Raw genomic sequence first — 14240 nt, forward strand, 5'->3', positions numbered from 1 at the left:
TTTTTTAAATGCTGCTTTAATTTAAAAATTGTTTAATTGAAATAGCAAGATATGCTGGGGAGGGAAACTAGGATAAAATGATGTCCAAATTTAATTGAAAACTCATAATAAAATTTGTTCTTGGGATATATTTTTTAAATTATTGTAATTGAGCACACTTCATGTGTGCTTTTTGCAGGGAGAAGCTGTCATATCTATCTCCTTTGAATCAGGAGGGCATATGTTTTTTTTAAGGATGTTCTTGGTTCTGTCCTGTTTAGGGATATTAATTCTATAACTTGGCTTCAAAGCCAAAAGAGAATGGTTAAAGGGAAAACATCACAAGTGAATAATACCAACTTACTTTAAAGGCTTGGTGGTAGTGGAGGTGGGTCTGGATACTCACCTCAAAGCGAGGCAGACAAACAACCAAAGGGGAAAATGTTTTTTATAAAAGGAAGAGGAGAGAACTGTGCTATAGACGGAAACCTCTATGCTCTCCCTGTGTTTCAGAGAATCTTCCCTAGGTTTCTGGACTTTGTAGACTTTCATTAGTTTGCTTGAATTTTCTAGAGGCTATTTAAATATTGGCTTTAATTCAATATCATTATTGCTTAGCTTTGTAAAAAGCATCACTTTGGGATAAACAAGCCAGAGAAGATTACACAGTCCCCAGATGACTCAAAGTTTCTGCTGAAGACTCTTACTCAAATTAAATCAAATGTGTCTGCTCCAAATAAAAAGAAGGTAAAGCTTTTTACTGTTTGTTTTTTTTTTTCCTTCCAAAATGCTTGTTTAGTAATTTGAAGGTTATGGTGGGTGGGTGATCAAGTGGAGCAGTGAGACCTGGAAAGAAAACCAGTAAGTCTGGAATGCGCAACTACCTTGTTTTGAAGTTCAGTTTCATTTATCATTACTTCACTGTTGCTTTTGTATGTTTTTCTATTTTGAAATTGTGTAATTGCTGAGTAACTCCTAACAGAACACCTTCCTAGGATTTGTCTCTAGTGGGGTTCCAAACTTCTGCAAGTTGTTCCACATATGCATCTCTTTTCAGAAAGACAAAATCTGGCACAGTTTCTCATAATCCTGTTACTGTCTTAAAAAAGCAAACACTTTTGACACCATGGTTTGGATTTGAAAGTTTAAAGAATATTAAAATTAGAACTGGTAGAGGCAGTATTTTAGTTTAGAAACTGTACAGTTTGGAAACTTTATTGAGCTTACATTCAAGCAGTATGTTTGAGCCTGAGGGCTCTGGGTGTCTTTCCCGATAAAAGTACTCAGTGATGCATGATATTAATGAAGATGCTTGCACTTGTGTTAATCTCTGCTAGGAATTTCAAGATCCTGTTCCTTAAAGACAACTTCTCACAAGGTTAGAAGTAGGTTTTGGCAAATGTGGCTAGAATCTTTTTCAGTAAAATAAAGACATACGCCATTACTTTTTTTTTCCAGATTAAAGAAAGCAAAGAGAAAGAGAGGCTGGAGAAGAGACTATTGGAGGAGTTGTTCAAAATGTTCATGGATTCAGATTCTTTTTACTACAGCCTTACCTATGACCTAACAAATTCTGTGCAGAGACAGAGTGCGTGTGAGAAAACTGACTTGTCACTGTGGCGAAAAGTAAGTATTCTGCATTGTTGACCAGCACACCTAGAAAGTGAGTGGTCCAAACTTGACTGGTCACATTCTCTGATAGTAAAGTCTACAGCAAGATCTTGCCTTGTTGCTGGCTTCAGTGCGTGGGAGTGAAGTGTCCAGCAGCATGTTTTGAACTGAACTGTCATATTCAAAAGCAGTGAACACTAGACCTAGATGTGCAGTTGCAGTGAATAACATCGGTGGCTTTACCAGAGAGATTTCCAAATATTAACGTAAAATGTTTCAAAAAAAGCCTTTTGTTTTTAAACAGGTTGATGACAGATTCTTTTGGAACAAACACATGATTGAAGATCTTATCGTCTCTGATGTGAGTCTTGTTTTTAACAATAGCTGTGCTTTTATATGTACTGTTCTTTAGTTTTAGTTGAAATGTTTACTTAAAGCCTCATAGAGTTTACTTAAAAACCTGCTTAGCAGACAGGTCGTGATCAGGGCTGTACCTTCTGCAGCTGACTTCCTGGGCAGCTGATGCTCCCCTCTTCTCCGTGCCAAGTCTTTGGCAGCCTTTTAGTCAGTCTGCATTCACTACTAATGAGCAAACATCAACGAAACTTTAAGGAGTTATTAAAATACAGTAATGCAAAGTAGCTTCATGTGTGATTTGCCAGTTTGTACTGATTTCAAAAGACAAGCTTAAGATCTGTTTATCTTTGAAGTAAACTTTCACTGGAGAGAGCTGATTACTTGACAAGGAGGAAAAGCCGGAAAAGAAACTAACTCTGAATTCCAAAATTTTCTTATTTGAAACAGAATCACAGAACGGTTTTTGTCTTCTGAAGTGAAGAATACTGTTTTCTTCTTTTCCTCTTGGACAGAGCAGCTGATCAGCATACAGTAGTGTAGAACCAGTGACTGAACTTCAGTTTAGAGTAGATAAAGTATCTTCCTGGATGATGGGTACCTAAGAACGGTTGTTGTATGTCTCTCAGTTTTTTGTTCATTGTATGATCTCACTTGATTCTGAATTAAACCCCTAGGTAAATGACTGAGATTTTAACTACTAAATATGAGGTTAGGCCAACTCCTAGCTTCTTTAAAAGATTACACTAGACACCTTGCCTTATGCCCTGTATCTGTCTCTTTCATTAATGGGTTTTTGCTTTGCTTTGTTTCATTTCCATGGGGGTTGGGGGAACAAAACCTTAAGTTGCTTTCTGTCTTCCTCCTGATTTAAAAGCCTGACAACTAATGGAGGGAAAGATGCTTGTACCTTTTACAGAAATAAGACAAGGGCATGGCAAAAGTTCCTTTAAAACATGAAAGGCATGTGAAGCAACTGTTTATAAATGTGAGAAATGGCAGAAATAATTGTAGGTGATATGAAACCAACAGGAACATAAATGTTTTTTTGTAACCTTCAGAATACTGAAGTGGACTTCTGGATTATACCCATCATACAAGGATTTGTGCAAATTGAAGAACTTGTAGTAAACTATAGTGAGTCTTCCGATGATGAGAAGAGCAGTCCTGAAACTCCCCCTCAGGAATCAACTTGTGTAGATGACATTCATCCAACATTTCTGGTGGCACTTATTTCACGGCGGAGTCGGCACAGAGCTGGTAAGGAAATGTTTAAAGTATGAGGATTTTTCCTAAGTGCTGGAGAGGGGTGCAGGAGTTAAAATTTGAGTGCTGTGCTGTTCAGCAGATGGACAGCTCTTGTCAAAGTAGGCACTATAGCCTGCTTATGCGAGAACAGTTACTAAAACTGAGCTTCACAAGCTTCCTCTTGTGCACTGAATGTATCCTTGGAAGTGATAGCTCCAAGATAAATTTCCATCTTTGCAAAGAACGCTGTTTAGGACCTTGCGTATGGCTGTCCTGATGCAATATTTCAGGCCTGAAATAGGCCTGGCCTTCTTTCCTTAGAACGTATAAATCTGCTTGGGCTGTTTCTGGGATCTTATTATGAGAAGTGGAACATCTGTCTGTACAGGTGGCCTTTAGGTTCATGGAAAACATGAAAGCAAACTCTACAGTAAAACTTCCTGCTGAGCTTGAGGGAACAGGGAGTAATGCAGCCTTTGGAGTGGGCTATATATTTGTGATTCCGCAGTGCCAATAAACTGCTTGGCCCTGTCAACTGACTTTTCCCTGTGTGTGGTACGTCAGTAAATAAAGTTTATATAGTCAACATAAGTTTGGAGAATTAGAATAAGATAAAAGAAACTCTTAGCATTGATCTTGGATTTTGGCAGGAGCTCTCTCGTGTTCAGAGGTTACCAAAGTTATCCGTCTTTAAGACTAATAATTAAATGCAAATTATTCGTTGTTATTCTTTCTCCTAGGAATGCGGTATAAGCGACGAGGTGTTGATAAAAATGGAAATGTGGCAAATTACGTTGAGACAGAGCAACTGATTCATGTTCATAACCACACTCTTTCCTTTGTACAAACAAGAGGCTCTGTGCCTGTCTTCTGGAGCCAAGTTGGATATAGATACAACCCACGGCCCCGACTGGACAAGAGTAAGTATTGCAGCACCGTACTTAAAGGTCTGTTCCCTCTCTCCACCCTGTTGTGCACTCAAAAGTAAATTTTTTAAGAATGTATTTTCAAATAAACTATAGCAGTAGAACAATGCTGAAGTGGATTGAAGCGATGAAAGATGGTAAAAGTAATTCTGTAGAAGCTCTCTCTAGGTACTTTAAGCAGAGCTGTCTTTCTGAAGAGCATAAGCTTGAGTATCTGGTACTTCAAACAGAATTTGTTGCTGAACAGTCTGTTTCTATCTAACACTGCTCTGCCTTGTAGGTGAAAATGAAACAGTGTCCTGTTTTCGTGCACATTTTGAAGAACAGCTGAAAAATTACAAAAAGCAGGTGAGGGCTACATGATGACAGTCATCGTACAGAAGTGCAGGGGATGAAAGATTGATGTTTTCAGTTTTCCTTGTTATTTTTGATCTGGGTTGGTGGCTTTAAATTTTCTTTTGAGAAGCTTGGTTTTAGACATCTGGAAGGGTTGTGTGTTAATAAAGTCTTACGGAGTTTCTCAAGTAACTCTGAACTGTGGTAACTTACAAAGACATTTAAGCCCCACTCTTGTATACCTGTCTTAGCAGTTCATAGCTTTTTTGTGCTAACATTCAGGTAACTTCTAGAGCTTATTTGATCAACCTACAAAAAGGTACAACCTACCAAAGACCATAACTTCCTCAAGGTGGCCTACAAATCTTTTTTAAATCTTTTTATCTTAAAATCTTTAAAATCTTTAAAAATCTTTAAAATTAAAAAAATCTTAAAATCTTTAAATCTTAAATCTTTTTTAACTTTTTTACTCTTTATTACATGGTATCAGCAAGTCATGTTGTGGGGGATAACAAGTGTTAATTATTTACATTTTTGACAGGTCATTATTAATTTGGTGGATCAGACGGGCAGAGAGAAGATTATTGGAGATGCTTACCTTAAACAAGTTCTTCTGTACAACAATGCAAATTTGACTTACGTTTCATTTGACTTTCATGAGCACTGGTAAAAAAAACCTTTTAAAAAATGTTGCTTTTCATTTTTATTTGGTATGGGAGGAGAGTAAAGAGGAGAAAGTTTCATGCAGAAATAATGGCTTTCTTCTAAATAGGAAGAATATCTTCTGTAAAGTAAAACAACCGAAGTTCAAGTTGGGATAAACAAGCATTTCTTTTTTGTTAAGAGATTGGGTACAAAGTTAAATTTACACTGTTATTTATTAGGCAAAGCTTAAAAGTTGCTTTACTTTTTTAAGCAAGACTTTCCTTAACATGCTGTGAATGTCCATCTGTGTGTGACCTGCTTTTCAAATAGTGTAGCATTCTGCACTTAAGAACAGCTTATAGTAAAGAATTCTGTTCCTTTTGCTTTTCTTTTCCTGAAAGAACCCATCAAATGTTTAGAGAATTCTGGTGCTGTTGTTCAATGATTAAAAAAAAATAAATACTAGATTTTATTTTAATCCAGTATAAATAGCTGCTGTTTTCATGACTCCACTCTGGCATGCTCTAGTGCAGTGTTCACATGCCCAAGCATGTGAACTGTCAAACAGGCATGCATTTCCCCTGCCTCCTTCAAGCAGACTGCAGTTGTAGACAAATATGGAATCTAAAAATTAGGTTTTAATATTCATTTCCTAACTTAATATAGGCTGTGGATCTGTCCTGGAGAAGTGTTATTGACCCAGTGTGTCACTAGCAGATATTGTCTGAAATGGGGGAAAGGGAAAACCCTCAAAATACTTAGGGCCTTTAAGAAAATTCCTTTTCTGTAAGGACATCCTGGGTTGATTTGCTACTTTACTAACATGAGCTTTCACTTTTGTTTGCTTACTCTTCTCCCAAGAAGTGCTGTAGCAAGGACTGTGTTCACACTGAGCATGAGTGAGTAGGGAACAATACTGAAAATACAAGATTTGGCAGGGGGTGGGGGAAGGATGTGTCTGTAGGTGTGTTAGTACTGTAGGATCATCGGTAAAGCAGGGCAGGCTATCTCAATTTCAGATTCATAGTGGTTATTTTTGCTGACTCTGCATAAAATCAGTACAGAATGTTACACATTCCTGATTAGTTGCATACTTGTTACTCCTTATAGATTCAGGAATGCTGAATCTCTTGCCTTGGTTTTAGGTATTAACCTGTTTAAAATAGTTCTGAATTTTAGTTGCTGTTTGACGTTTGTCAGAATGTCTGTCTCTCCCGCTTAGCCAAACCCCTATCATTATTTTATATTACTTGTAATAACAGAATTTCACCGAACTTAGTTTGAGCTAAAGTAGAGACTTTTCTCCATTTCAGCCGAGGAATGAAGTTTGAAAATGTTCAAACATTGACTGATGCCATTCATGATATTATTCTTGACATGAAGTGGTGTTGGTAGGTACTTTACTGTTTTCAGACTTGTATGAAGTACTTTTTTTTTGTGGGGGGAGGAAGTGTCTATTTAGAAGCCTTGACTTTGTCATAACTGCATGTTTTGGTGTCAAGCTTCTGCATCGGGGTTTTTGCATTTAGTGTTCTGAAATGTCGCTGTTTACAGACCTACCAGCAAAAATTCTCACACTGTTTTCTGCTTGAGGTTTGCTGCCTTTAATATTTTTAGGGCTGCTTATATTTAATGGGAAACACTCTGTATTTAACCCAAATACTACTCTTGAAACCAGTAGGCATTTTTGATCTTTAGTTTATATTAAAGTTCGTGCATTTTGAAATGAGGATGGCTGCAGACTTTCATTAAACTACGGTATATTGTTCAATGTTTTCCAAGTGTAATATTGCTGCCGTTAGTGTTGGTTTGTGTTTTGAAGTTAATTTCCTTGTCTTGAAAGCTGATATTATGTATGAATTGCATTGAACACCTGATGGCATACCATATCAAGGTTATGGCCTAAACAGGACATGTGTTTGGATATGTAGTCTAAACTAATGAGATGTGGCCTTGAGGAAGGATAAGTGAGAACAAGGGTACCTAATCCTGTGTGGCATGTAGCTGAGATGAGTGAAACTAAATTGTATTCAGTATGTAAGACTTCCTGCTGTCTGTGGAAGCTGGTAAATTAACCTGCTTTTGCTCTTTTTCTGTTGAAAGGGTTGATCAAGCTGGTGTGATTTGTAAACAGGAAGGAATCTTTCGAGTTAACTGCATGGACTGTCTGGATCGTACCAACGTAGTACAGGCTGCTATTGCAAGAGTGGTCATGGAACAGCAGGCATGTACAACTAATGTCTTTTTTTAAGTACTGAATGCCTCACTGTTATTCACGGGGAAGTTTTTGTTACTGAATAGTGATAAATGCCTACTGGAAAGGGTTACTGCAAACTAGGAGCCTTAAAGCTGCAACTAACAAATAGTGCTAAAATAACTTGAAATCATTCTAAAACAGTGATGCCTAGTCTTTTTCTTCAGAGAAGAAAGGATTATCTGTCCACATCTTGAGATGAGTCTCTTGTTTTGATTTAGTCAATTTAAGCTGTGCAGTAAAAAAATAAAAAAAAAATCACTCCCCCAGATGAAATGTTAAATGATTGAAATCTAACTTTAAGTTGGATGCTATTTTAGCTACTTCTAAGTGAAATACTGTGGTACAACACGTAGGGAGATTTGTTGCCTCTCTCCATGTAGAGGAATGAGAATTAGTTCATGCTGTAAGCATCCCAGATAGCTGATCATCTTCCCTCCTCCCCTTCCTAACCCAGTATTTGTTTTTTTGATACAGAAGCTCAGTGATAAATATTCTTTTCTTGTAAGGGTGTTTGTAATATCTTGTAATAGTAGTTGTAAATAAAACGTTGAAGCTTCAGTTACAGCCCAGCCCCAAACAAACCTGGCTGTATGTAAGGTGAAGGATAGAAAATGAGGTGGGCCTTTCGTAAGGATGAAGAATGAATGGCTCTTACCGTTGTGTCTCGCAGTTACTGTTTGCAGACAACAGGATGAGCGCTTGTCATAAAAAGAGTATTTGGGGTTGGGGTGGGACCAGAAATCCTACAGTCATCTTAGACTAGGTTAGTTTATATCTTCATTACCTCTGCAAATGCAAAGACCCTGTTTCTAAACTGAGAATTGCATAAATTGTGGAGAGGGCTTTGTTAATCGTTGTTACAGTATTTTAGTTCATGATGTGCTGTGTCATTCTCAAATTAAAGCCAAAGTACTTCAGAATCGATTCATGCTGGAGAACTGCCCTAGGCATTGGAAGGTGGCTGATGTGGAGTAGTTATGATTACAAGTATCTTGCCTTTGTGTTTCCTAGCAGCTATAGCATTTGTTTTATGTCAGCTGGGAATATAACAGAGTTTTCAAACTCAATGAACAGCTTTGTACATTTTTCATTTAACTTGCAAATATGCTCGAGCACTTCTAGTTATAAGCTGTAAATTAAGGTTTGCCACGCTATCGCTGCAGTGGACCTAACACTTAGCAACTACACTGCAGTTACATGTGGTAGTATTGACTTCAGAATGGGACACTGCAGCTTAAACCAGTTTAGTATGTGGGAAGAGACTTCAGTTTGTATTATACCCGAGACTTATCTTGGAAAAACCTTAAGTACTGTTTGTTCTGGAGAGTAAGTGATCTGGCTTTCAGTATCAGTGTTAAACAGTAACGGTCCAAAATACACAAGCACTAATTATAAACGCAGCATACAAATTTGCTAGGAAGGTTTTCTTTTGGGGGAGGGATGAATTTGGAGTGACTGCATTGGCTTTACTGTCTGCAAACAAAAGATCAAGTCTTCATGGTGTGTTCTTTTCTTGCAACTGGAAAGAGATTCCACCTCATTTCCAGACCTTTGTTATGAATGCCCTCGCAATACAAGACATTAATTAGTTTAACCTGTTACCTCTGTTAAAGTTCTGTGACATCTGTTCTTTTGAGAGTTTCTCATAGGAAGAGAGGCTTCCTATATCTTGAGTAACTAACTTCCTTCAGTTAATTCTTGTGAAGACTGACTTCTACACCCATACTTAATATTACTGCTGAGACCAGTGATTCTCTTGGTGTGATGTTTCATGACGAATCACTAATTCATTATTAACAGTGAATTTAATCTGAGAAATGAGAAGGTTGGGCTTCTTATTCAGACCATATAAAAATTAACGTTGAAATATTTAAGCGTTCTTTTTTAATCAAGCTCTGATACTGAGAATGGCTTTATCTGGAACCTAATATTAATAAGTATGTCAAATTCCAGCTCAAAAAACTGGGTGTGATGCCACCAGAACAGCCTTTGCCGGTGAAATGCAACAGAATCTACCAGATAATCTGGGCGAACAATGGAGATGCTATAAGCAGGCAGTATGCTGGCACAGCAGCCTTGAAGGTAAGGGGTAAAGAGTTGTCTATTTTGATACTGAATAGCTAGTTGTTAGAGTTTTACCTCCTGTGGAGAATTCTCTTATATGTAAGAACAGTTAGCCAAATATTTCTGCTTGTTTTCATCTCAGACACCTGTGTGGCCTTTCAGCAGAAGAAAATTTTGCATCATGCTTGGTGTAAAATGGGAAAGACTTGAGTGTCTGGGTGTCCTGTGTCACTGCTGGCTGTAGCATAACCTTATTCTGTTAGCTTCACGTCCAGATAAAAAAAAAAAAAAAAACTATAGCTGAGCTAAGTTTGTTTTATATCAAGCATTACCTCTGTGTTTACATTTAAATAGTTGTAGTACTTTTAAGCACAGTTTTTACAGTACTTCAAAAATATTCTGAAGGACTAATGATATTAATTAGAAGGACTAGTGATATTAATTTTTGTTTATTAAAGGCTTTTCTTAATTAGTTGCAATACGGTCTGTCTAACAAGATCAGAATCAGGCATGGAATTTCTTCCTGTCTCCTCTTTGTGGTTTGTCATCTCTGGTGAAAAGCCATAGAATTTGAACTACTTTGTGTGTTCTGGTGGGACAGTTCCTGGTACCTGGCACTGGAGAAAACCTACGCAGTGGAAATGCTAGACACTTAAATACCTTTTAAAAATTGTTTCCTGAACTTTGGTTTGTTTACTTACTACACTAGTCTCTTTAAAATGATCAAAACCAGCCTGATGCTTTTGTCTTATTACAAGTATTTGACTAACTCTGGAGCACAGAACTCAATTTGTAAACTTAAATTTTTAGTTCTTCTGCTTAGAGATATCTCTGCTCACTACTGAGGTTAATGTTTTAATTGCAATGTCTTTCAAATTAAGTGAAATACACTTGAAATGTTCATAGTAATAGTTAGCATGGTTTTTAGAACTACTCTATGCCAATGTTCAGAGCGTCTCTGAAAATAGTCAGAATCCTCTAATGGAGTGTGGCCACCAAAAGTGCTTTTTACTCAAATTCTAGATCACAGAAGGCCTAGAAACTTCTGTTTCTGAGGCTGTGTGGATTTGTACTGTCTTTCAGTTTGTTGTGCTTGTCTTGCTTTAGTAGCAGAAGCAAAAAAGATGCAAAACCTTTTCAGTAAGCTCCAGTCTTCTGTTGTTCCAATAGTGTTCTTTTTTGGTGAAGGACAAAATAACTTTTTTTTGGAGGTATTTGAGAATCCCAAACTGATGTCTTGAAAGCGTGGCTTTTAATGTTAGCCAAATTTATCCAAATGCTATTTTTCATTATGACTATGTGGAATCATAGGTCTAAGATTCTCTGCTGAGTCGAATGCTTTTTTTTTTTTGAAAAACATTTATTTTCAACTTGGATATGGAAGTAGTTACTTGAACACTATTTCTGAGTTATCTATTCAGGTTGGAGTGTCAATGCCAAAGCTTTTGAGCTGAGACTGCTTCAAAGTTGTGTGTGTGCATGACTTGCATGTTCTGTGTAACAGGGTGACTTCACAAGAACTGGTGAAAGGAAGCTGGCAGGGGTAATGAAGGATGGAGTCAATTCTGCAAACAGATATTACCTGAATCGTTTCAGGGATGCTTATAGGCAAGCAGTCATAGGTAAGAATAAAACTTCAACTGAGCCAGGTTACTGTACTTAAAAGTCTATTTAAAATTATCTTGGCTTTATCTTTGACTGCTTTTTCTAAGTGCTCTGGGTGTACTTAATGTTCACTTCTATGCAGTGGACACCATATGGCACAGACATTTACCATTTGGAGATTGAACATCACTCACTGCATATAATTCCACTGAACTGTAAATCACTGTAGAATTTGTTCCTAACTTAATTTTAGCATTAATTGCCCTGTAACATCTCTTAAAGGTCAAGTTTATGTAGGAAGGGTTTCATATTTGAAGATACCTGAGAAATAGTTAATCTTTATGAATCAAATGCTGCCTGAAATTGAAAACTTAGTAGGTAAAACCCTGTCTCCTATCAGTAAAAAACACAACTCAACATTTTAAGAACTACTTAGAAGGAATTTACAAATCATTTAACAGACTATTGTGTGTCACTTAACTGTTGGCAGCTTCTTACTGGTACCTTGTGTTTTTTATCTAGATTTGATGCAAGGTATCCCTGTAACGGAGGATCTGTACTCCATCTTCACAAAAGAGAAAGAGCATGAAGCCCTGCACAAGGAGAACCTGAGAAGCCACCAGGAACTGGTTAGCCAGCTGTTGCAGAGCTACATGAAACTGCTGCTACCAGATGATGAAAAATTCCACGGAGGATGGGCACTCATTGACTGTGACCCAAGGTTCGTTGAATAAAGTCATCACTGATCAGCCGCTACTGTGACATCTCTTAATTACTTCTGACGTGTTAAATGATTTTGATAGCTGACATGTTAAACAGAAATGCAAATGGACAGCTCTGTAGTATGACAGTCCTTGAAGAGACTGAGTAGTTGTAGTTGTAAAAGTAAAGGTCCTGTAAACATGTGCTTTATCCCAAATGCCATAAAAATGGTGCATGCTGGAGTTCTTTTGAGAAATCACCTGGTTATTCAGTCAATATCACCAAGCTTCAGTAGGCACCATGAAGAGAACTTTTAGCTGCCCTTAGTTCTAGAAAGGGCTGTCTGAGGAGCTGTTTTTTTCTCTTACTGCTTCATAGAGAGTAATGTGACTTGCAAGTCATATTGGATCGCGTTAAATTCTTGTGTAGTGGATTGGTAGTAGGAAAGCCTAGATGTCTCTTCATGAAAGTAGAGAATGAACTCTAATTTCCTTGTCTCCTTATCAAGTTCAAAGTATCCTAATGTGTAATAGAAAAATAGCAGTTAGATTTTTTTGCAGGTTAATCTTTAGCATCTAAAATAGCAGTGTAGGATTCTATGGTAGCAAGTCACAGCACAGGCTCATCACCTGGATTGACTCTGAAAATTTTTCCATTTCTCTGTTAGCATTTTGATAGCTTGTGGGTTTTTACTTTTGGACCTGCTACTGACCTATTTAAGCTACTGGGTACCTCCAGGTATAAGAGGTAACTGAGAGTCCCTGAAATACGCTGGGGATTCGTTAGAGCTGTGGAAGTAAAAACCTTCTCCCATGTATTTATTTTTTTCTTTTTTTTCTTTCTTAGTCTCATTGATGCTACTCATAAAGATGTGGATGTTCTGCTGTTACTTTCTAACTCCGCCTACTACGTTGCCTAGTAAGTTGCCAGTTTCTCTTACTCTGTGTAGCTTCCTTTTACTAGCTTTGTTTTAGATTAATAAAAGTGTTAAACTCTGGTTCTTTTTCTAGTTATGACGATGAAATTGACAAGGTGAATCAGTACCAAAGGTTAAGCCTTGAAGCTCTGGAAAAAATAGAAATAGGTAAGAATCTAAGCACATATTTCTTGAATGCTCTTAACAATAGCTCTCCCAGTTATTCAAAGCATCCTTCAGATAAATTGAAACAGCAAACCTCTAGTTTGCCTCCTGTGTAGTCCACCCTACTTCAAAATGTGCTCTGTCTGATAAGATACGAGTCTGGGTCCTGTCTTCTGGTACTGCTTGAAATGTAATCTTTGATCAATGGTAGGGCTCTTAAAAACAAAAACAAAAAAAACAAAAAAAATCCAAAGCCCTGTAACTTTCACTGTGTATATGCAGTTCCCAGGAGTTAACTGGAAAAGTCTGCCTCACTTGTGTATCGTGGATGTCCACAACACATCTTGACTTACAGACTGAAGATGAAACAGCCAGACCAAATACCTTACAAAACAAACTCCCCTCACCCACTGTTTAATGACACAGATGTGTTGCGGTGCACCGAAGAGTTGAAGTGCTTGATTTAAATCTCGATATATGTATGCCTCTACTTGGTAAAAACACAGTAACTTTCTTTAATCTTCTCAGAAATGCTTCCTAGAACATGGGATGTAATAGATCCAGAATTTTTCTCCTACCTGAAATTATGACTTGTAATAAACAGTCGGGCTGGATTATAACACATACAGAGTCCAGCTGCACTTTGAAAGTAATCGATGGCTTAGTTATTGTGGAAAGTGTCGTTTTAAAATGCTTGTGCTATTCAAAAGAAAACATGAAGCTTAGTCTTTTCGGCATGAAGAAAAACTTGCTTAGACATTCAGGTGTAGTCTCTGCAATAGTTTTTTTTTTTTTTTTTCAGTGCTTAGTTCAAAAACATTTCTAACCTCCTGATTTTTCTCAGGTCCTGAGCCTACTCTCTTTGGCAAACCCAAGTTCTCGTGCATGAGGCTGCATTACAAATACAAGGACACGAGTGGATATTTTCACACGCTTAGAGCTGTGGTACGCAACCCAGAAGAAGATGGAAAAGGTTTGTTTCATGTTTAAGAGCTTTCTACGTGAAAGGGTATTCATAATACCCATATGTTTCTTGAGAAAACACTTCCATAGCTCTTCAAATAACTCATGAAGGAGGCAACTTGTAGTATAACCAACTTCTCTGCTGGCAGAAAGAAAACTGTATGTGGTTTCCTGTGTGAATGCTAAACTGTTACTGTTTTACCAGAGAAAAGTAAGCATCAGATGTGGTTTTAAAGCAGTGCTTCCATCTAGAACGAACACAACTAGTTTTGGAATAATGAAAATCTAGACATAAGGAGAAAAGGCTTATAACTATCTTCTAATGAGTGGAAGAAATTTATTTAGTTAATGAAATCAGTATCTAGATATGTTCTTGTTTCTTGTTTAACTACGTTAAATGAACGCTAATAGGGAAAAACATCACTCTTTACCTGGAGCACTGTTTTGTCAGCAAGGATTAGAATAAATA

General features: G+C 37.3%; 1 protein-coding gene across 3 annotated transcripts in view; it reads left to right on the forward strand.

Moving 5' to 3' along the window:
* The window catches only part of INPP5F (inositol polyphosphate-5-phosphatase F), a 39276-nt gene that overhangs the window by 21270 nt on the left and 3766 nt on the right, over positions 1 to 14240 (forward strand). For 2 of the 3 annotated variants that reach the window (XM_080597405.1, XM_080597406.1), the window contains 15 exons: positions 598 to 726; positions 1438 to 1605; positions 1895 to 1951; positions 3006 to 3204; positions 3933 to 4112; positions 4399 to 4466; positions 4996 to 5120; positions 6413 to 6490; positions 7203 to 7323; positions 9310 to 9438; positions 10925 to 11042; positions 11548 to 11746; positions 12574 to 12645; positions 12738 to 12811; positions 13653 to 13781. In XM_080597405.1, the coding sequence (XP_080453531.1) occupies positions 598 to 726; positions 1438 to 1605; positions 1895 to 1951; positions 3006 to 3204; positions 3933 to 4112; positions 4399 to 4466; positions 4996 to 5120; positions 6413 to 6490; positions 7203 to 7323; positions 9310 to 9438; positions 10925 to 11042; positions 11548 to 11746; positions 12574 to 12645; positions 12738 to 12811; positions 13653 to 13781 (1846 nt within the window). Of the gene's footprint in view, positions 1 to 597; positions 727 to 1437; positions 1606 to 1894; positions 1952 to 1986; positions 2561 to 3005; positions 3205 to 3932; positions 4113 to 4398; positions 4467 to 4995; positions 5121 to 6412; positions 6491 to 7202; positions 7324 to 9309; positions 9439 to 10924; positions 11043 to 11547; positions 11747 to 12573; positions 12646 to 12737; positions 12812 to 13652; positions 13782 to 14240 lie in introns of those variants that run through there. The other variant, XM_080597407.1, reaches the window with a different exon arrangement.

Source organism: Anser brachyrhynchus (genome assembly GCF_964034855.1).
Source record: "Anser brachyrhynchus genome assembly, chromosome: 6".
Lineage (NCBI taxonomy): Eukaryota > Metazoa > Chordata > Aves > Anseriformes > Anatidae > Anser > Anser brachyrhynchus.